At 43.1% G+C, this 21,827-nt stretch overlaps 1 protein-coding gene across 2 annotated transcripts in view; it reads right to left on the bottom strand.

Moving 5' to 3' along the window:
• Window positions 1–21,827, bottom strand: part of BMP1 (bone morphogenetic protein 1) — a 136,059-nt gene that overhangs the window by 66,841 nt on the left and 47,391 nt on the right. For both annotated transcript variants that reach the window (XM_072978866.2, XM_072978867.2), the window contains exon 2: window positions 1,973–2,086. In XM_072978866.2, the coding sequence (XP_072834967.2) occupies window positions 1,973–2,086 (114 nt within the window). The remainder of the gene's footprint in view (window positions 1–1,972; window positions 2,087–21,827) is intronic.

Below are 21,827 nucleotides of genomic sequence, written 5' to 3'. Positions count from 1 at the left end.
GAGAGAGGGAAAAAAAAATTACCAGGGCCGAAAGCCAATGCGAACACTTCACAACTAGTTGTTTGACAAGAGAAAGCTCATGGTTGGGTGTTGTAGGTTTCAGAGTTGCTGTCGCAGACACACGAAAGGCTTGTCTTCAAGTCTTGCATGAACTGGAAGCTTTGATTTTGGTCTTTTCTGTTGCCCCTTTATGAAATGAGCCAGTATGGTATAAGGAGTAGAGTGTCAGACGAGTATTCAGGAGACCTGGGTTCAAATCCCCACTCCACCTTGGAAACTCACTGGCGGTTCTTACCACTTCTTAAATATCTCGTATAGTTTGAAATCCTTAGTGTCTCTGTGTGTGTGTGTGTGTGTGTGTGTGTGTGTGTGTGTGTGTATTTTGTGCTTATAGCAACCCTAATAGGGCTTTCAAGGTAACTGACATATTTAAGGAATGGTTTTCCCAGTTCCACACATACACCCAGTGAGTTCCCATGGCCCAGTGGGGGATTCGAACCCTGTTCTCCAGAGCCCTAGTCCATCACTCTATCCACGACACCACACTGGGAATTCCTATTTGGGTCACCATAAACCAGAAACAACTTTATCAGCCAAAAATAAACTGGGTGGTATTGAAAGTCCAATTTCTTCAGACAGAGTACAACATACCACGAGGACTCTCCGTCCTAATTCTGGTCACCCAATTTCAAAAGATTTCAAAATGAAATCCATGTTCCTAGCCACTGCCTCTTTCCCAAAAACCCAACAACAAATTATTCCATTTCCATCATATTTTGCTAGCTATTCTTTCCAGATCTACACCAATTTTTGGAGGCCTTTTAAAAGTGAACAACGTAGAACTGATGGATAGCTCAGTGGCTTAGGCATCTGGCTGTGAATCCAGAGTTTGGGAGTTCGATTCCCTGTGGTTCTTCCTTGACAGGGGCTAGACTCAATGATCCATAGGGTCTCTTCCAGCTCTGAAGTTCTCTGATGATGATGATGAAAGCCTAATGACTGAACACTCTCTCTCTCTCTTTCTCTGTTTATCGTTATCTTCTCTACAGCAGTGGTCCCCAAGCTTGGGCCTCCAGATGTTTTTGGACTTCAACTCCCAGAAATCCTGGCTATCGGAGGTGGTGGTGAAGGCTTCTGGGAGTTGTCATCTAAGAACATCTGGAGGCCCAAGGTTGGGGACCACTGCTCTACAGGATTCTCCAGCCTTTTAAAAATCCCATCCCGTAATTAAACAAATGTTACTGCCAGGGAGATTTCTTCGAAACAGGGGTCCTTCAATGACAAATCTTTTTATCCTTCCCTTTCTGTCAAGGAAATGCAGGTGGTTCCAGAGATGCTTTGTGGAGGACAGCTGAGAAGTGGACCCATGGGAAGCCAGCTGCTTTTGTCTTATCCCATACAGGCCTGGTTGCTGTCGATATTATCAAGGGAGACAGACCAAGGTGGCTGCACCCTTTTTCAGGCTGTTCCTTCAATAACACCAGCTTTGCCTACAGTTAGTGGCCTTCTAGGGTCTGGCTTTTAATAAGGCAAGATGGGGGAAAGGCACCTTCTGTTTCTCTCTGTTGGACTGATTACTGATGGTTCTAACTGGGGGATTTCTTAGCTAAGATGACACGGAAGGAAATCTGCGCCAAAGATCTATAAAGCAGAAGAAACAGGGGGAGTAGGTTCAGAAGATGCTTTCTGTGATGTTCTTCTCTGAAATCCGAGCCCCTGAGTTCACAGGAAACGAAGAACAAAGCCATTAATCATTTTCTCCACTAATCATGCTTTCTTCTAGGGAAAAAAAGCATTAACAGCCAATTGGCACAACCAGCAAAGATGCAGAGGTAAAAATGTTATCAATCAGCCCTTACAGCTGTTTGCTTGCCTTCTGTTTCGATGATGCAATTTCAGAATCCAACCTCTAAGTCCCAGGATTGATTTCTCTCTATGGATTCTGACATGGGAAGACTAGTGGCAACGATACCTGAAGAGTTGGTGGCCGTTCTCTCAATTGTATGTCGCGTAAGATCCACAACCCTGTCCACCTGGAACATCTTGAGGTCCTCCTCGTCCAGAGCGATGTCTCCTAAAAAGGCAGCTGGGGGGGGGAAGGAGAAGAACTTATGAGGAGTGAGGTCAGTCTGGGTGGTTTTGACTATCCTCTGAAGGAACATTTTAAAACAGAAGTGAAAAAAGGGCACATAAGCTCACTTTATACAGTATATCATTTATGCAAGGAGTAAGCAGGTCACCTGGGTGACAGGAAGGAAGGAACCATTACGAAGAAATGAGAAACAATTTATTAAGATTCTACATGTTTTGGATTGAATGATTAAAAAATACTTTATTTATAATAGTACCTAGGTTAAATGTAAACTGCTTTCTTTGTAGTCGTAATGCAGTTTTTAATGCACCCGCTTCCAATTTTATTTGTTCACTTGGATAACATGATCATGCAATGCTGCTATCACATGTTCTGTTACCAAGGATTGTTCACTCCCCATCATAGGAATGGGATTCAAGTCGGAAGACAATAAAGCCACCCTTTAAAGACGGACATTCCTTTCCCATCACTCTGAAGCAACCCCTCAGTGTTGCCTAGACCTCGCTCTGCTTTTTGCATAACAGAAGGAGGTCCTGGTGCTAGAAACCTCCCAGAAGGCCTTGTCATTAAGGTGCAGCCAAATAGCACAATAGGGCATGTATGATCAGGACGCCTGCTCTCTTTCTTTCTTCTTCTTTTAATTAAACGTAAGTGGCAGGAAAGTGTGGGTTGAGAACATCGTGCCAGAAAAGAAGAAGAAGAAGGGGAGAAAGGGTTCAGGTACTTTCCCAGAACAGTTTCTTCCTAGTCTAGTTGATTTCCTGCTTCATTGAGGGGTTGGGATCTATGACCTTTGGAGGCCATTTCAACTGTGCAATTTTCTCATTCTTAGACATCACCAGAAGTGCTCTGGTCTAGAAGAATTGCTTCCAGAATATTTCCAAAATGTTTTGGGATCTTAACATGTAAGGAACTAGTTTTTGCCTTGGCCACATAGCAGGTCGAGAAAGGAAATCAGGCAATGCAAAGGGGAGGAAGAGAAAAAGAGATAAAAATGTCAGGGCAACTTAAAGACTCACTGATTGTGTGTGTGTGTGTGTGTGTGTGTGTGTGTGTGTGTGTGTGTGTGTGTGTGTGTGTGTGAGAGAGAGAGAGAGAGAGAGAGAGAGAGAGAGAGAGAGAGTTATATTTTATACTTGCACAGACTTACACGGCTACTTTTTAAAGAAAGAAATGGAAGCATTACATTTGTCTAGTAAGCATCGAGGACTTTCCTGTCTAAGTCAGAGCTAAAGGAATCGGCTGAGCCTAGAACTCTCCTTGTTGTCTAATCATTGTTGTCCCTAAACAAGCCAAGGGAAACAACTGGCATAAAGGCAGGCAAAATACGTATCTGCCATGCAACCTTGGCCACACTAAGAGCAAATACTAGGCCACCTCAGGTCCTTGTACAAAGTTCTTGGCTGTTGCAACTAATTTCTATCCTTCAGTTGTGGAGTGGCTCATAAGGGGCCTCTCTTGCTCTTTTGCCTGTGCGCCCTGGGATGCCCAGTATGGTGTAGTGGACAGAGTGATGGACTAGGATTCTGGAGAACAGGGTTCAAATCCCCGATCCGCCATGGAAATCTCACTGGGGGAATGGAATTGGTTAAATCACTCCTTCAATATCTCACGTACCTTGAAAACCCCAAGAGGGTCGCTATATGTTGGTTCCTACTGGATAGCACAGAACACATGTGCTCCCCGCATCCCAAAATCAAGGGTATCTCTCATTTTCTGATGTCTTCATTAGAAATGACCCACCGCCTAAGTCCATTAATCACATCGGTCTTTCTTTCTTTCTTTCTTTCTTTCTTTCTTTCTTTCTTTCTTTCTTTCTTTCTTTCTTTCTTTCTTTCTTTCTTTCTTTCTTTCTTTCTTTCTTTCTTTTTGCAGCTGTTTCACATTTATAGATCAGACATTTTGCAATCAATCAAGATCTCTGGGTCTCATTCTTCTTCTGCCATTTCCAGCTGGACAATCCCCAGACAACAGCAAAATAACATTATTAGCCCCCAAATGGATGACCTTACATGTTACTCTATCCGATTTCATTCCATTTCTATGACTCTAGCTCTTGATGTCATCTATTTTGCCTTGTACAATTCCCAGCTCTTTTATAATGAATTAAAAAATATTTCCTAAACTCTGTTATTCACAAAATTCATTAGCACACACTAACCCCTGGACTGTCTGTAATGCTGTTGGCGGAAATGGGAAATAAGACTGGCCTTAAATCTCCATGGAATGTCATTAATTTACTTCTTTCCCACTTTCAAACAATCTGAGCACACATGAAGTTTTCTGTCAATATAACTTTTCTTGCTTTATTACAGGGCTTGGATCTAGCAGAACATTATTACATAGGGTATTAGGAGAAGTCATATGGATTTGGTATGATTACTAGCTAGGTTACATCAACAACATCTCCGATCAACAGTTATCCCATAAGAAAACATGCAAGAACAGTTTAAAATCAAGAATTTTGGGGGTATACTAGATTTGGTGATATATATCTTTTCTGTACTGTAGAGCAGTGGTCCCCAACCTTGGGCCTCCAGATGTTCTTGGACTACAACTCCCAGAAGCCTTCACCACCACCCCTGCTGGCCAGGATTTCTGGGAGTTGAAGTCCAAGAACATCTGGAGGCCCAAGGTTGAGGACCACTGTTGTAGAGCAGTGGTCCTCAACTTTGGGCCTCCAGATGTTCTTGGACTTCAACTCCCAGAAATCCTGTCCAGAAGAGGTGGTGGTGAAGGCTTCTGGGAGTTGCAGTCCAAGAACATTTGAGTTGGGGTTTAGTGATCTAGTGTACTCTTGTCACAAAATCGGTTTTGTTCAAATACTATTGTTGCTTCTCTGAGACCCATCTTGCTTCCTCCTAGTTTCTTTCCTTCCAATCCTGAATCATAGAATTGTGGAACTTCAAGAGACCACAACGAACCACCCAGGCCAACCCCCTGCTGTATCAGGAAATCCGCAGGTAAAGTAACCCCCAATAAGTCGCCATCTAACCCCTTGTTCAAAGACCTCCAACAATGGAGAAGCCACCGCCCTCTGACACCTCGCTGTCGAAAAGCTCTTCCTAACATTTAGGCAAAACCACCTTTGCCCAAACCCGAATCTCTTCGTTTGGCAGCTTTTTTCAACCTCTCTGGATGGGGAGTTGAGGAAGAGATGGCTCATTTCAGCTCAGATGCCCCAATGGAAGAAGAAGGCAACTTTTCAATTTCATTCATCCCCTTTTGTAGTTAAAAAACAACAGCAACAACAACGTTCGAAAAGAAAGCAGGTGCCATGATCGACGGGGTCTCTGGACTCCATCAGCCCACCAGTTCTGCTGGCCGCTTCAGCATATGAACATCTGGTTCTCATAAAGACTGCTGCACGTCTTAGAGAGATTTTTAAAGATATTATTATGACACAAATTGTTTTAACCCCAATCTTCTTTCGCAAGTTCTCTTTCTAGTACACCCTCCTTCCCTCTCCCTCTCTCTCTCTTTCCCTCTGCACATGCAGGCTACTGAGCCAATCTGAACTTGTATAGCCAAGGGATCTTCAAATAACCTTCTATTCATTTGCCACACAAAGAATCAAAACCATATGGTATTGCCGAAAGAAGCAGACAACAAGCACAGCTCGTACAGAGAGGACCTGGGCCGAGTCCCTTTTGTCCCATAGCAAATTCCCCAGTTTGGGAGGATAACACCAGGTGGACACAGATTTCTGTACACCCATACACAATACCTCATTCCTCAGCCAGTAACCTTGAGTCTTGTAACTAAAAGCCAAACATGTTTTCCTTCCACCCCTCCACCCCAAATGTGTACAAGGCACATTGAAACTTTGTTCAAGCCAGGTCCCTGGGACTCTGAGGAGCTGCTGTGAGGACAAAATGGTGGGCCACAGCATAGAACTTGGAAGTAACTACTGTAGTTACAAATAATGAGTTATCTGAAATTAGTTCCTACTTATCCATTTTCCAATCCCCAGATCCTCCTGAACTCTAAACCAGCAGCACTCCCAAACAAGAATTGGTGTTGCTTCTTTAAAATAAGGTTCATGGTCCCTTGTCTTTCTTCATTTAGTGGTACAGCCCTTATTGGGGTACCTGGGTGCATCCCTGGCCTTGCCTTAAGGACTGGAGTTTCAGCTAGGTAAGTGAACAGAGTTGAGCAGAGAGACACAGATGGACAAGAAATTGACAGGTAAAGAACAAACACATAGGTAGTTAAAAATGTTTTGGTTGTTGTGGTTGTTTAGTCGTTAAGTCATGTCGGACTCTTCGTGACCCCATGGACCAGAGCACGCCAGGCCCTCCTGTCTTCCACTACCTCCTCCAGAGTTGGGTCAAATTCATGTTGGTCGCTTCGGTGACACTGTCCATCCATCTCGTCCTCTGTTGTCCCCTTCTCCTCTTCCCTTCACACTTTCCCAGCATCAGGGGCTTTTCCAGGGAATCTTCTCTTCTCATGAGATGGCCAAAGTATTGGAGCCTCAGTTTTAGGATCTGTCCTTCCAGTGAACGCTCAGGGTTGATTTCCTTCAGAATGGATAGGTTTGTTCTCCTTGCAGTCCAGGGGACTCTCAAGAGTCTCCTCCAGCACCACAATTCAAAGGCATCAATTCTTCGGCGGTCAGCTTTCTTTATGGTCCAGCTCTCACTTCCATACATCACTAAAGGAAAAACCATAGCTTTGACTATTCGGACTTTTGTTGGCGAGGTGATGTCTCTGCTTTTTAAGATGTTGTCAAGGTTTGTCATCGCTTTCCTCCCAAGAAGCAGGCGTCTTTTAATTTCGTGGCTGCTGTCACCATCTGCAGAGATCATGGAGCCCAAGAAAGTAAAATTTGTCACTGTCTCCACATCTTCCCCTTCTATTTCCCAGGAGGTGATGGGACCAGTGGCCATGATCTTAGTTTTTTTGATGTTGAGCTTCAGACCATTTTTTGCACTCTCCTCTTTCAACCTCATTTACAAGGTTCCTTAATTCCTCCTCACTTTCTGCCATCAGTGTGGCATCATCTGCATATCGGAGGTTGTTGTTATTTCTTCCAGCAATCTTAATTCCTGTTTGGGATTCCTCCAGTCCGGCCTTTCGCATGATGTATTCTGCATATAAGTTAAATAAGCTGGGGGACAATATACAGCCTTGTCGTACTCCTTTCCCAATTTTGAATCAATCAGTTGTTCCATATCCAGTTCTAACAGTTGCTTCCTGTCCCACATATATATTTCTCAGGAGATAGATAAGGTGGTCAGGCACTCCCATTTCTTTAAGAACTTGCCATAGTTTGCTGTGGTCCACACAGTCAAAGGCTGCTTCACTTCGTTGGTGATGGACAAGCAAGTGAATATGTCTTTAAAAGATACATGCTCGCTTTAATTATTGTCATCTCCTCCATGGGCATCCCCATGTAACCATTTCCCCCCAGAAAGGTCCTGATATGGTTATCTGTGGAGATCTGAATCCTGTGCAGCTTGCCCAAGGCTACCCAGGCTGGCTCTTCTCCCTGGACGCACAATAGGGAATCGAACTCCGAATCTCTAGGTCTGCAGCCACATACTTCACTCACTGAGCTATCTAGCAAATTCTAATAATTATGTGTCATCAAGTCAACTCTGACTTATAGTAATCCTTTTCAGGATTTTCTAGGTAGGAAATACTCAGGAGTGCTTTATTCTTCCCTTCCACTGGGGGCGCTGTGGGACTGTGCACCTTGCCCAAGGCTACGCAGGATGGCTTTTCTCCCAGGAAGCACAAGTGGGGAATCAAATTCCCAACCTCTGGTTCTGCAGCCAAATATCGAAACCACTGAGCTACGGGATTGAATTAGGTTTAGCAATTGTTTTTTTTAATATATAGAATTAAAACATAAGACAAAATTAACTATTAAAAAGAATTAAACTTCAAGCCTAACTTAGAGCAATTTCTAGGCCAAATTTTAAAATATATGAAATACATAGAATATTTGAAAATAAATCAATATGTTTCCGCTGAGCCTGGAAACAGGGCAGCAGCTAATGGAACCATCCGAACACATGGCCCTGTTAACCAGACATAATATTTTGGACCAGGTTTGGTTTCCAAGCATTTTTCAAAGGCATGCAGTACATGTTTCAATAATCAAGCCAGGATGGAATGAAACATGAGTCACCAGTTTGAAACACTTCCAGGAATGGGCATGGCGAGTGGGCTATCTTTAAATGTGCAAACACAAACTCTGCTACCCAACAAAACCTGGCTAGACTTCATTCATTTATTTATGATTTCATTCATTCATGGGACAGTCCACCTTTCCACTAAAAATGGTGCTAAAGGCAGGACAGGAAACCTAATGATGGCATAGCAATTTTGGCATTAGAATAAATGATTTCCCCCTCATCGTGACCCTTTTGTGGGCCGGCGTCATCCCTGACAGCCCATCAGCCAATTCCTCTGTCGCTCTTCTGTTTAAAACTGCTCCAGGGTAGGGGACGGGAAGACAAGAGCCAGCCAGAACCTTGCACGGGCCAAAACGTAGCATGGAAATAAAGGCAATGTGGCAAATCAACCCAGAAATGTGATACGTGAGAGTCACTGGCAAGCAGCATGGAAACAACTGCAGCCGAGTGGATGAAAGCGGGCAGAAAGAGGCCCCTTAAGTGCCCGGCTTGCACCACTTCTATCCCAGTTTCACAGTCCTCTTTTGGAACCATCCCAACTGCTGCTCTATTCAACTACCCCCCCCATCACCCTTCTCCTTTCCTAACTCAGCAAGTAGGAACCTGGATTCTTGGTGATGGCCATGGGAGGGGGGGGAATCATCTGGACTGCAGCTCACAGAATCGCTGAACGCTCATAGTCCTGGCCCGTGCCAAAGCATGGCAGACGACAGCTCCAGACTGCAGCAGTCCAAAAAGGGAGGTAACTTTCCCCACCTCTCTGCATGGGCTAAAACGCCCATTATCCTTGTTGGCATGTTGTCATATCACTATAGCAATTGATCAGTTTATCCACATGCTTAAGGAAATGTTAAGGAAACTGGAATTTCCGGAGAGCTCAATGATTTAGGTCTCTGGCTGTGGAGCCGGAGGTTGGGAGTTCGATTCCACCCCCCCCGGGGGGGCCTCCCTGACCAGGGCTGGACTTGATGACCTTCGGGCCCTGTAGTTCTAAGATGGTGTTGATTAAAAGCCACCTACAACTGCAGCTGCTCTGCTAGCTTATTTTGCTATCAGAATTGTTTGATTATGGCTCAGTTTTTCCTTGCCACCCTGCAAGTGAGCTGCTTGTTTGACAACAGCTCCTCCTGTTAAACACAGGATAGATCCGAGTCACGCCTGCTGTCCGATTAATACAGGACGCCTCCAGTTGGAAGGAGCCAGCTGTTAAAGGAGCAGGGTGGCCCCCAAGGCATTTCCACGTCTATGTCCACTAATTAACGTGGGACATAATCCACTCAGGAGGTCTCCCAGGCACGCCCAAGACAATTAACCTCAGGCACACAAGGGGAAATCTTGGGAGTGCATTTATCCACTTAAACAACATTGTCAGCCTCTGTAACTGATGCTAATGAGCTGGAGAGAATTCATCCGTTTCAACAGAAACAAAACCTTGACATGTTTTGTCCAAGCAAGGAATGCCAATGTTGGTGCCACTGTTTACCTATGGAGCAGAGGGACGCAAGCACCGCAACTCATCCTGTCCAAAAGCCAAAGAGAGACCCTCCCAGTTTCATTTAACTTGCAAGTTCTCTTACTTTCCTTATGACTGAAAATCCGGCTTATGTTTTTTAGAAAAGTACCATGATTAAGAGTGGATGGAACAGGTCAAGACCAAATAAAACTACGCTGGAGGCCAAATTCAACATGCAGAATAAGACTTGACCATCCTCACTATCTCGCCGTGCATACATTTATGGACTTGCCATCAGACAGGTCCCCAAAAGAATCCTCTTCAAGAATTGCCCCAAGCTATCTGTCCTTCTCACCTGACCCTCCAGCTTTCCTTCCTTCCTCTGTTGCTTGCACCATACTGCAGTGATTTTTTTTTTACTACACTACCAATCTTGTTCTGACAAAGCCACACACTAGTTATGGTGACCCCGTGAGTGAGTACCCTCCAGAAGGTCTTATCCTTAACAGCCCTGATCAGGTTTTGCAAACTCTTAAGCTATTCCTTCCTTCATTAAGTAGTCAAGTCTTAAATGGGTGCTAAAGTGAAGCTAATGTCAGCACCAATGTGGCTTCAGTAGGGAAAGCACCAGAAACAGGGAAAGGATCGCTGAAAAGAGGAAAAGATCCTCTCTCACTTGGCCATAGCATGTACCATCGCTAGAGATGGGGGGCGATTCATATTTGTATATGAATACTGCCATCTCTAGCCCTCACCAATGATGGGATGCAGGAGGTGGATGCTTCTACAGATCTTGAGACATGACCAGGTTTATAGAGGGATGGATTATGTCTAAAAAGGACAGAAACACAACTCTGATCTTGTGGGATCTTTATCATAAATAGTTTTTTTTCCTGTACAAGCTTTCCTGGTTCACTTTTTCAGGCACTGTGCTGTGTGACTACTAGATGAGCCATACAATATAGAGTAGACCCGTAGTCTAGATGGGTGGGATAGAAATCAATCAACCAACCAACCAACCAACCAACCAACCAACCAACCAACCAACCAACCAACCAACCAACCAACCAACCAACCAAACAAACAAACAAACAAACAAACAAACAAACAAACAAACAAACAAACAAACAAACAAACAAGCACATTTGTTTATGGAGGGTCCAGCTTTTGGAACTGTAAATGATCAGGCCCACTCCAGCAGTCATGTCTGGGAAAATTCCTTTTTTGTATCCCAGTTCCCACAACCACCCAGTCAGTCTGACCAGTAGCCATCCTGCTTTGGGGGTGCTGGGCATTGCTGTGCCCAGAGTCATGTGCCCTGATTTTAGAAGCCGTAGTCTGAAAAAGTGCATTCGCCCAGCTTGGCGACTGGTTCTTCTAAGTCACAGCTGATTCCTGGCCAACATCCTTCACGCCAAGAGAGCCACAATTCTTCTGAATAATTCCTGGCACTTCTCTCTCTTTTATTTTTATTTTTTGCTTTTCTGCCAGGCAGGGCTTCCAATGAAGTTTCAAATAGATTAAAATTATTAAAAACAGATTAAAAACATGGCGAAAGAAGCCAATTCAAAACATTCGTTAAAAGCAGATCCAAAATACCCTCCAAAAGCAGCTTTTTTGAAAAAAAAAATTCTAGAAATAAAAGGCCCCTTGGAACAATATCATTTTAGCTGCCTATGGGAAGGACCGTAGGGACTGAGCTAAACCTAACATGTCTTCGGAGGGACTCCCATAATCATTTGCCCTGTTATGGAGGACGTTCTGTGCCACACACCCACCAAAGCTATCCTCTGAGGGCCTCCAGCACAGATCTCAAATCTCTGGAGAGGCACAAACAGGAGGAGAGCCGGACCACAGCACACAGAATCCCTCAGTCAGCATGTACTGAACATGAACCTTTTTAAACTACGTACAGCTCTTTAAGTTCTATAACCAGCAAGAACACTAGGGCTTGGAAAGTTACCATCAGAGATTGGGACCCAGCCAACTGAACTGCAGAGCTGGAAGGGGCGCGATGGGTCACAGAGTCCAACCCCTGTCATGGTGGCACAGTGGAGAATCGAACCCCCCGTCCTCTGGCTCCATAGCCAGATACCTATATTGCACACCATTCATGTCTGCACAAGGCTTTATTCTTAGACTGCTGCAGGATTTAGGCTGGTGTCTTCCAAATGGTTTGAACTCTAGCTCCCATCAGCCCAGGCCAATGTTTGGGAATGATGGGAATTGTAGTCAGAAATGATAGATCAGCTGTTCCTGCTCTTTGCAGACGGACCAGCAATGTAGGGACTGTGTGGCTTTCCAGGGCTATCGTCCCTCACATTGACTGCTTTGGTTAGGGACAATGAGAATTGTGATCCACCAGTCCTTGGAGTGTCACCCACTCCCTGCCCGTGCCTTACATTGAAGCCCAGAAATCCTGCTTCAAGTCTGCAGAGCCAGGAACGGCCACCCAGGAACGGATGCCTGAAAACTCTTGCATGCTGTCCGTTTTGCAGGGTGGCTGCATGCGTGAACCTGTCCCCTAGTTCAACAGACTTTAAGGACTTGGTAGGCACGGTGGTGAGAGAAGCAGAACTAAGCAGAAAGTTTGGGGAGGAGCTGCCTCTTCTTCCGAGAGAAGCAATTGTGTGAAGAAATGAATGGGGAGGTACCCAGGCAAGCAGTTGGGTTGCACAGTGAATGACCTCCTTATTAATTTGAAGTGAAGGGAATTTGCAGGGGTGGAAAGACATGCAGACCATTCAAGTTCATGTAGAGCATGAGTGTGTCAAGGGAAAAGCAAAAGGCACCAACGACAAGCTGAAACTAGCAAGCGGTGTCTGAACCAACACCTGCAATTGCCTGTTAAAAAAAAAACCTCACAAGAACGAGCGTCTCTCGGCTTATCTAAGGCATCTCAACCCACTCACAATCTTACAGCTGTAGGAATCTGGCTTTTTAACAGTTGCAAACTGAAGATACATGTTGTTGTTGGGTGCCATCAGATCACTTCTTACTTTTGGCACCCCTAACATGGTTTTTTAAGATATGTGGGATACTGAATGGTTTACCATTGCTACACAATGTGAGTTTTCATGGCTGAACTAAGATTTGAACCCATGTGTTCTGAGTCTTAGTCCAAAACTCCAGCCAGGTCATCACACTGGCTCTTCATGAGCATAAGAGCTATCACAAAGCGTGCGTATCAATCAAATGTTAATTATCCTCCATCAGGAGTTCCCCACATGAATCTGCCAGGTATGCAAAAATTTGTCAATTTCACATTCATCAGCCTTTGAGTTCCTTAAAACCTCAGGTTCTTTCCCTGAAGACATTTGCAACTTTCGTTAATTCGGAAAATATAGGTGTTAAAGAGGAGAATCCTGAGAGGGAGAAAAAACTGATTCAACACAATTATGATTGTATACAATAGGACCGTGGTCTCCATAGGGGATCGGTTGCAAAGCAACCACCACGGACGCTCAAAAATGTGGAAGTAGAGAATGCTACACATAGCAATGTCTCAGGTTCTAGTGGGTAGTTCTTCTAAACACACCATGGAAATCTGTACAAACAAGTATGTATGTGTTTTTTTAATTTAATACTTTCAGGCAGCAGATAAGTGAATCCACAGATACTAATTCAAGTGAATAGGGGAGATTCCTACAGTATTTGAGGGATTTAAATCCATACTTTTAATACATAAATCCTTCAAGGCCTAGCCTTGGATATGGACAAACATGGCTGTTTTGCTTTTTCCTCACATGATTTTTTTTTTAAAAAGGATGAGGTTCTTTCAAACTTGGACCAAAGAAATTTGCAATGGTTGGCGAATTCTAAACTGAACAGACACAAAATTCTCACCATCCATACAGAAAGAATAATATAAGTGGAGAAGAGAACACCTGCGTGCCCTGTGGCGTGTGCAGTTTAAATAATGGCAATAAGTGGAATAAAAACAGAAGGAAGTCAAAGAATAGAGAGGTGAGGGCAACATTGGCTAATCCTTGGCAAAAGCAGATATAACAGCACTCAGGGTTTATTTGAGCCGGGGACTGAAGGCATCCACACTATACAATATTTGTTGATATTTTAATTGCTGTTGCTGCATTCTACTGAATTTTGGGATTCGTAGTTTGTGAGATGTTTAGAATTCTCTCCTAATTCACCTACCACAGAGAATTCTAAATTGTTCATCAAACTACAAATTCTTTAGGATGGAACCATGGCAGTCAAAGTGGAATGAAACTGTTCTAACTCTTTAGTGTAGATACACACAAAGACTAACAGTAGAGAAATCCTATCGAGTTTACTCTCAGGTAACTGCCTACAGGATTGGCGAAGGGATTCGGAGGAAGAGAACTAGTCCCACACAGGTGTCTAGGAGGGTTTTTCGAACACGAAATAAAGTAATGAGGGCGCTTCACCATAGTAAACAAAAGAAACGGCAGCTTCCAAGACCAGCCAATTTATTGTGGCTGAAGCTTTCGCACGGACAAGAGATCACTTCATCAGATTAGCAGAAGGTTATCCTCAGTTGGCTCATAAAAGATACACATGGCAGAGGAAGTGATCGGTAAACATCAGAGCCAGGAGGCCATGAACTATAAGAAGTACAGCCTGTGACTTTACCGCTGTTGTGACGGGCTACGGTGCTTATCTTGTATACACAATGCAAACTGTACTTGCTGTCAAGCTCTCTCTTTTTGTCTGTTTGCTGCAACAGACTAAACAACACAATCTCCCCTCCCCTGTAGAGTTTAACAGATGGCCGAATAAGTCATTTTTTTTTGCTATGTATGCAATTTTACAATGCCCTAGAATACACCTACTTATTAAGCAAAATTACTTTTCCATTATAATGACAAGGGGATGCACGCAAAGAAAAAGCAAGTCTAATGTGCTGGAATTTAGGAAGAGGACATTAGAAAGGCTGCTAAAAAATGTAGCACAACCTTCTGGCCTGGAAACAAGGCATCTAATGAACCTCTCAGGATGTTCCTGGAACACAGTTGCCCCATAACAGGGGAGAGCGGTTTCATTGTGCTGTTGAAAGTTTGAAACGGGCACCTGGTTCCAAAGCTGGTTCACACAAATGGGCAGCTTTCCTGCTGATTAACTAACTTTTGTCTACAGTCTTGTGTCTGGAGTTGGATTTTCAGTTGCATAGACGCTCTTCGCAAAAGGTTGAAGAAGGAGCACAAGATGCTTGAGGGCTCTCTCTTCCTCACAGTCTTCAGTCCTTTTCCCACCATCCAGGCACCTCACGTAATTGTCCCTGTCTCCTTTCAAATTCTGCAAGAGCTTTAAATACAGAGTCCAGAATACAGTTCTTTTTGAGGAAATCAACAGAATAAGAAACGTCTCGCAACATTCATATTTGCTGCCAAATGCGAGCATACTAGGGAACATGACGGCATTGAATAGGAACAGCTGTATTTCTAGACATTTCACATTTTAAAAAGCACAAGTGGTCGCTGGATTCCTTCGCTTCTGTGCAACACCCCTGGCTATAAATGCACAGGGAAAGAGGGGGAAATAAGCTCGCTTAATGAGGATCGATGCTGCATTTGCAGCCAAAAGGTATAAATAAAGAAGATGTGTAGAAAGTACCCAGGGCAGAGAAAGGGAGAAATAAGACTGGATTTATAATGTGTGAGAGAAATGGCAACGATCAAACAGGGAATAGACCGGAAGAAGTCCAGTATCTGTGTAAGCTTAAGCCTTTTTTAAATTTAAGATGAATTTACACCACAAGGGATCTTGGGCTTCTGAAACTGGGGTGCTTCAGGGATGGGGGTTTAACCCTCCCTGAAACTAAGAAGTTGGGGGCTGGGGGGGGGGGCTCCAGCAAGCAAATAGCTTTAATGTTTGTAAATCATGTTGGAAAACTGAATCATGTCATACTCCATTCCCTCAACAGTTAAGGACTAGAGATGGGCATGAACCGAATTACGAACCATGGGCTGGTTCATGGTTCGTTCATGATTCGGTTCGTGCAACTTATTTTGACAAATTGAAATGCCCTCCCTGGGATGAACACAAACCACGTTTGTTTTTTGGGGTGGTTCATAAAAGTTCATGGTTCATGGATAGCCACGAACCACAAACCATCACGAACCACATTTTTTCCTGTTTGTGCCCATATCTATTAAGGATTTGCTTGCCTTAGTGCTCCATCTCCTTCTGCTCTTTTCAATTTTTTTTAAAAAAGTTTATTTTCTTTTACTATTAATATTTTCTACTGAAATCAAGGGAAGAGTGGAACTACTCTATGTCTAAGCTAACTGGAGTTCTTCTCATCACCAGCATTTTTTCTTTCTTTTAGGATACCAGAAGACAGACAATAACTTTCTCCCTGCATCACGTATGCAATGATACATCCTACACATGACGGCTGCTTTATAAATGTGTGTTTCTCCCACTGTGGAAGCAAAGAGGTAGATTACTGTTGAGCTTAGAGGGAACAAAGCCCTGTCCATCTGCACACTAACAAAACAAAAACAAAATCACAGAGAATACCGCAAAAGCCTGGAAAAAAAAAAACCCAAACGGTGCAAATACTGATCCACGCTGGCTTTATCCTGGCACACGGATTCACCCTGAGCAAATGCCCATCATTCTAATGCTAATGGGGTGGACCTGTTCCAATATTTCAGTATTTTATCTAGGCATTTTGTTTGATTGTTTCTTCTTTGCTTTCTTTTTTTCTTCTTTTTATAATTTTTCTCTTTTCTTGCATATCTTCATAGTTTTATTTATTTATTTATATTTCTAAAGAAATATATCAGAAGATCTTGGTAGCCAATTGCTCAGTGGTTTAGATCTCCTTCTGCCAGAGGTTGGGAGTTGAATTCCACCCCCCACCTCCCCATGCCTCCCTGATAGGGACTGGACTCCATGAGCCATAAACTCCCTTTCAGAGTAAACAATTTATTTCAGCACCAGATTTCTTGAATTACAATATATAATTGTACCTGTAAGAAGCCTTAGCTTGTCTACACCACGCAGTGAAAACAGTTTAATACCCCTTTAACTGTCATGGTTCCATCCCGAAGAATTCTGGGAATGTTGCATGACAGAGATACTAAGAATTTTCTGCTGTAGTTTTGGGGAGTCCTCCAGCAGAGAATTTTTTATATTTCAACACACTGCACATATCAGGATATTATAGGCTGGAGCCATGACACTTAAAGCGGTACCATACTGCTATAGCTGGGCCATGTAGGCTAGGTACTGCAGCTTGCCCAAGGCTACACAGGCTGGTTCTCCTCCTGAGAGGCATAGTGGAGAATCCAAGGCCTGACTTCTAACTCTATAGCTAGGTGCCCGATTCCCGGAGCTATCCAGCTGGCTCGAGATTAAAGAAGCCCAAAACAAAAATAAGATTGGTCACAGTCATGTGCATAAACACATCCTAATAATTATAACAATATAGTATAGTCATCAACACAGGCCTGTCTCCCTTTATTTTGTGACTATCAGACAAATTGGTGTCTGCCATTCACACAAAGCACGGAAAGCCGCTAATTGTATGTACACAACAATGGCCAGGTTGTGTAACGGCAACCAAGGCACCTATACTTGTGAGAAGTAATATGAAACGTGTAAGGATGACCCCCTCCATCTCCACATTTGCTATATACAGTGGACCCTTGACTTACAGACGTCTTGACTTACAGACTTTTTGAGTTACAGACTTCTCTGGCCGCAAAATTTAGTTTTGACTTGCAGACTGAGATTTGACTTACAGACCAGAAAAAAACCAAAATGGAACAAAAACGGCCTGTTACGGGATTAATCGGTTTTCAAGGCACTGTAGGTCAATGGAGACTTGACTTACAGACTTTTTGACTTGAGAACCACCTTCCAATATGGATTAAGTTCTCAAGTCAAGACCCCACTGTACCTGGATGTCGTGGCCCAACGTTACACTTTTTTCATGAATGCCAAAGCTATGGCTAGACACACATGCACACACACACACACACACACACACACACACACACACACACACACACACACACACACACACAAAATTTTTAAAGAGTGCTTGACGTCACATAGAAATAAGCTAGTCCTTTTTACAGGATGGTTTGGGTTCACAGCTGTTTCCTTCTCCGCTTGGCTTTTCCATCTTCCGCACATTCTTAGTAACATGAGAAACAGTTTGGATATGCATAATATTGTTCCTTGCCCTAAGCTACCCGCCTAGGTGATTTAAGATGTAGCTTCCTCAAAGCCAATTCTAAAACTCCCCCTAATTTCAGTGAGGCAAACATTTCACCCCAGCTTTATTTATTTATTTATTTATTTATTGGACTTATATACCGCCCCATAGTGCTACAAGCACTCTCCGGGCGGTTTACAATTTTAATTATAAAGGCTACACATTGAGCTTTAATAAAAAGAACAGTAGATCATGGATGACGAAGACAAGACAACCATGAGATCTTAGCAGAGTGTAAACGGAGGCCACCATTTCACCCTTGCCTTTAATTAAAAAAATAAAGTTAGATCCCGGATGATAAAACAAAACAGCTCTAAAAATCCTGGCATGATATAAAGAGTCAAACCAGGAATTCACACGGCATGAAAGCAGCAGTGACTTTAACCTCAATTGCTGCCTCACACTGAAAATCTAGTTTGCTTATTTGTACTAACTGGAATAAGCTAATTTGAGTCCAGACCAAGCGTCTTATCTGCTAAAGCTTTATCCCTTTTTTACTCCTGGTAAAGTCAAAAGAAAAGAGAGCTCAAAAACAAAGCCAGTATGTCAGGGAACCAAATCCTGGGTCAGGTTCAAGTTAGTACAGACAGGCCAGAGTTCAGAAGAAAGAAAGAAAGAAAGAAAGAAAGAAAGAAAGAAAGAAAGAAAGAAAGAAAGAAAGAAAGAAAGAAAGAAAGAAAGAAAGAAAGAAAGAAAGAAAGAAAGAAAGAAAGAAAGAAAGAAAGAAAGAAAGAAAGAAAGAAAGAAAAGATTGCTGCAATCTAAAATATATTTCTTGGCATGTGGTTTTTCAAAATAAAATTTCATTGATTGATTCACTCATTCATGGATTCATTCAAATATTTTATCCTGCCTTTCTCCTTAAAAAGGACCCAAGTTGGCTTACATCAGTAGAAGACAATATTGATATATTATAATTAATGTTATAGTAGCAAAGCAATGAACACCCGATATTTATGGAGATATGGGATGGGAGAACAGAGTTGTCCCCTCCCCCCTTATTCTTTCATGCTCCAGTTACTGGCCTTTCCCCTGTAACAACAACTGTCCTTCTCTGAATTATAATAATTTAAGAGTTACTGTATTTTTCGCACCATAAGACACACTTTTCCCCCTACAAAACAGGGGGGTGGAAAGTAGTCTGTGCGTCTTATGGAGCGAAGAAAACAGATTATATTTTCCTGCTCTCTTCTCCTAAAAAATTGGTGCGTCTTATGGAAAGGTGCGTCTTATGGAGCAAAAAATACGGGTACATCTTTCTAAGTTTACTCCTCCTCCTCCACACAGTAATGAGGAAAACTGCACCTGTTAGACTTCCACTAGCCACCTGCTTATTAAAGCTGGAAAGCCCTTAGAGACAGCAATTTGGAAGCAATTTGTGAACTCAACTGAATCATGCAGAATATGCATGGACCTTCTGTCCCCACTCCTCAAAAGCAGCCTTATCAAAGAGACACCCTCAGAAGCAAGAACAGGAAGCTCTTGAGATCATTTCCAATACTTGCCAGCAAATCTCCAGGGACAATGGATCAAGGAACAGTGATCGAAAGCACGTGTCTAAAAACACTTGCTTAGCTGTTCGCAAGGAAAGTGGGTGGCAGAGATCGCAAAATGATGCAGCCAGCCAGTGTGCTGTCGAGATGGCCTGTCAAATGAAGGTATGGGAGATCCAGGCTCAAATTCCCTTTCAGCCATGAAGCTCTTAGTTGCCTCAGATGAGCCACAATCTCTCAACTTACTTTACTTCCATATGGTTATTGTAGGGGAAGCACCCTACATGTGCTGTCTTAGGCACCTGAGGCGAGAGCAAGACATAAACTGAATTGAATTGAATCACATTGATGATATTGCTATTATTTCTTTTATGTGAAAGACAGCCTTGGATGAGGCAGGACCTCTGTAAGACATTGCTGATCTGCAAAATAAAAAAAAATGTATTCGCGAAGGCTTTCACGGCCGGGATCTAATGGTTGTTGTGGGTTTTTTGGGCTCTGTGACCATGTTCTGAAGGTTGTTCTTCCTTGAGGAAGCTACATCTTCAATCACTAGGCAGGTAGCTTAGGGCAAGGAACAATATTACGCAGATCCAAACTGTTTCTCATGTTACTAAGAATGTGCGGAAGATGGAAAAACCAAGGAAGAACAACCTTTAGAACATGGCCAAAGAGCCCGAAAAACCCACAACAAACAAACAAACAAACAAAAAATATATATACTTCCTCACGTTACCCTCATAAAACCACAGCGAGGCAGGCTAGATGAACAGGGAATGAATGGCCCAATATCATCCAGTGAATCTGAAACTCAGTGAAGAGTAAGCCCCACTTCTTCTTTGTCCCAGGTCAAATTGCTATGCCACAATGGCTAACTTAGAGGCCATCTTTTATTTGGTACTATGAAACACACAGTGGCCAGCCTAAGTTGAAAGGTGGGGCAAGGTCAGCCTTCCATTCTTCATCCACTGAGCCACGACAGCTTCGTCAACAACCAAAAAGAGACAGAAGTCGGCTCTTGCCTCTTGAGTTATTTTATCTTTGTGATGCATGGGTTCAAAATTCACTGGTGAGGGGCAACCATTAAAGTTGGGAAACAGTGGATTCATTGTGTACACTGTGGCGTAAATACTGCTCCTGTCAGGTTCCTTGGTGGCTTCAAAATTTATATATTAGAAAATAAACTTTGTTTAGTGATATCTCCATCTGAAGACCTAGTTCTTAATTTACAGAATTGTAGAACCAAACCTCAGCTTGGCAAAACCAGATGGGTGGCATCTTTCTTTTTTGTCTTCAGAAGGGTCAACTCCACCTGTGAAGGTCCACCCCAAGAATCCCTGCAAAGGAAAACAAGTTTTCCTTCAAGGCAGAAGACAGATAGAAAGGGTGGAATGAAAAATAACTCATGTGTTTTTGGCAAAAGAAACATGGAAGTATTTAGGGCTAAATTCAATGTTCTGATGGTCTTCTTCCTTTCTCCTCTCCTGTACAGTTCTTGACATCACTTGAAAACCAGGGACATTTGGAGGAATACTCTCTCTCTCTCTGATTTCCTCGAGAGTAAAAAATGACACCTTTCAAGGACACCTGCTAAATTAAAACAACCAAACAACCACCTGACAAAGTAAACAGTACTTTGCCAATTGCTGTGCAATTAGCCCTTTCAGTTGAAAAAAGATGCAAAAGGGTGGCACAGGGCTGAAAAGGGAGAAGCAACTAAATTCGCAGCTTGGCTTGAAACCTGAGGAATGTTATGGAAATGGAAAAATGAATTCAAAAGATTTACAGCAGAGAAGAATATGCACTCAAGTAGCTGCCAAGGGAGAACTCTTATAACCCAGACAAAATTTCCTTATAAAAAATTGGTTTTAGTATGTTCAGCCAAAGCCTTTATAAGGTTGCACATAAATAACTTCATGAGTCTTTAAATGTCAGATCCTCCTATTATGTAAGTTTGCTAGAGCTCCAGCCACACATCCCTTGGCAGCCAGTCCCATAAATGAGAGGCTACCACCAACAAGGACCTGTTCCAATACCTACCAATCTAACTGCCCATACAGGAGTGTCTCAGGGTTGGACTGCCCGCATTGACTTCAACTCTACCCACAGCAGTCTGAGACGCTGCATGTTTTGCGGCTTGTTGACAACTGGATTCCTGGACAATTCACTGACAGTTTTCTTGCTGGTGGGCTGATAAAGCTTCTCACTAGGGCAGGACCCCGTGTATTGCCTTCGGGAAGAGCTCCCTTTTTGTCAACTATTCTCGCAGGTGGAAATGTCTTGGCCATGTGCCCGTTCATATCATATCTGCCCTTTTCTTGTTCTACATTCCAAATCGGAGGGGGAAAGAAGACGGGAGCTGTTTTGGTAGACAGCTTATCCGTGATGTCTGGTTTTGCAAAACCTAGGATGTGCTGTAGCTTGTTTGCTT

This window comes from Pogona vitticeps, chromosome 8 (assembly GCF_051106095.1).
Source record: "Pogona vitticeps strain Pit_001003342236 chromosome 8, PviZW2.1, whole genome shotgun sequence".
NCBI lineage: Eukaryota > Metazoa > Chordata > Lepidosauria > Squamata > Agamidae > Pogona > Pogona vitticeps.
The sequence above is the reverse complement of the archived record's forward strand: the minus strand, read 5'-3'. Positions and strand labels throughout refer to the sequence as shown.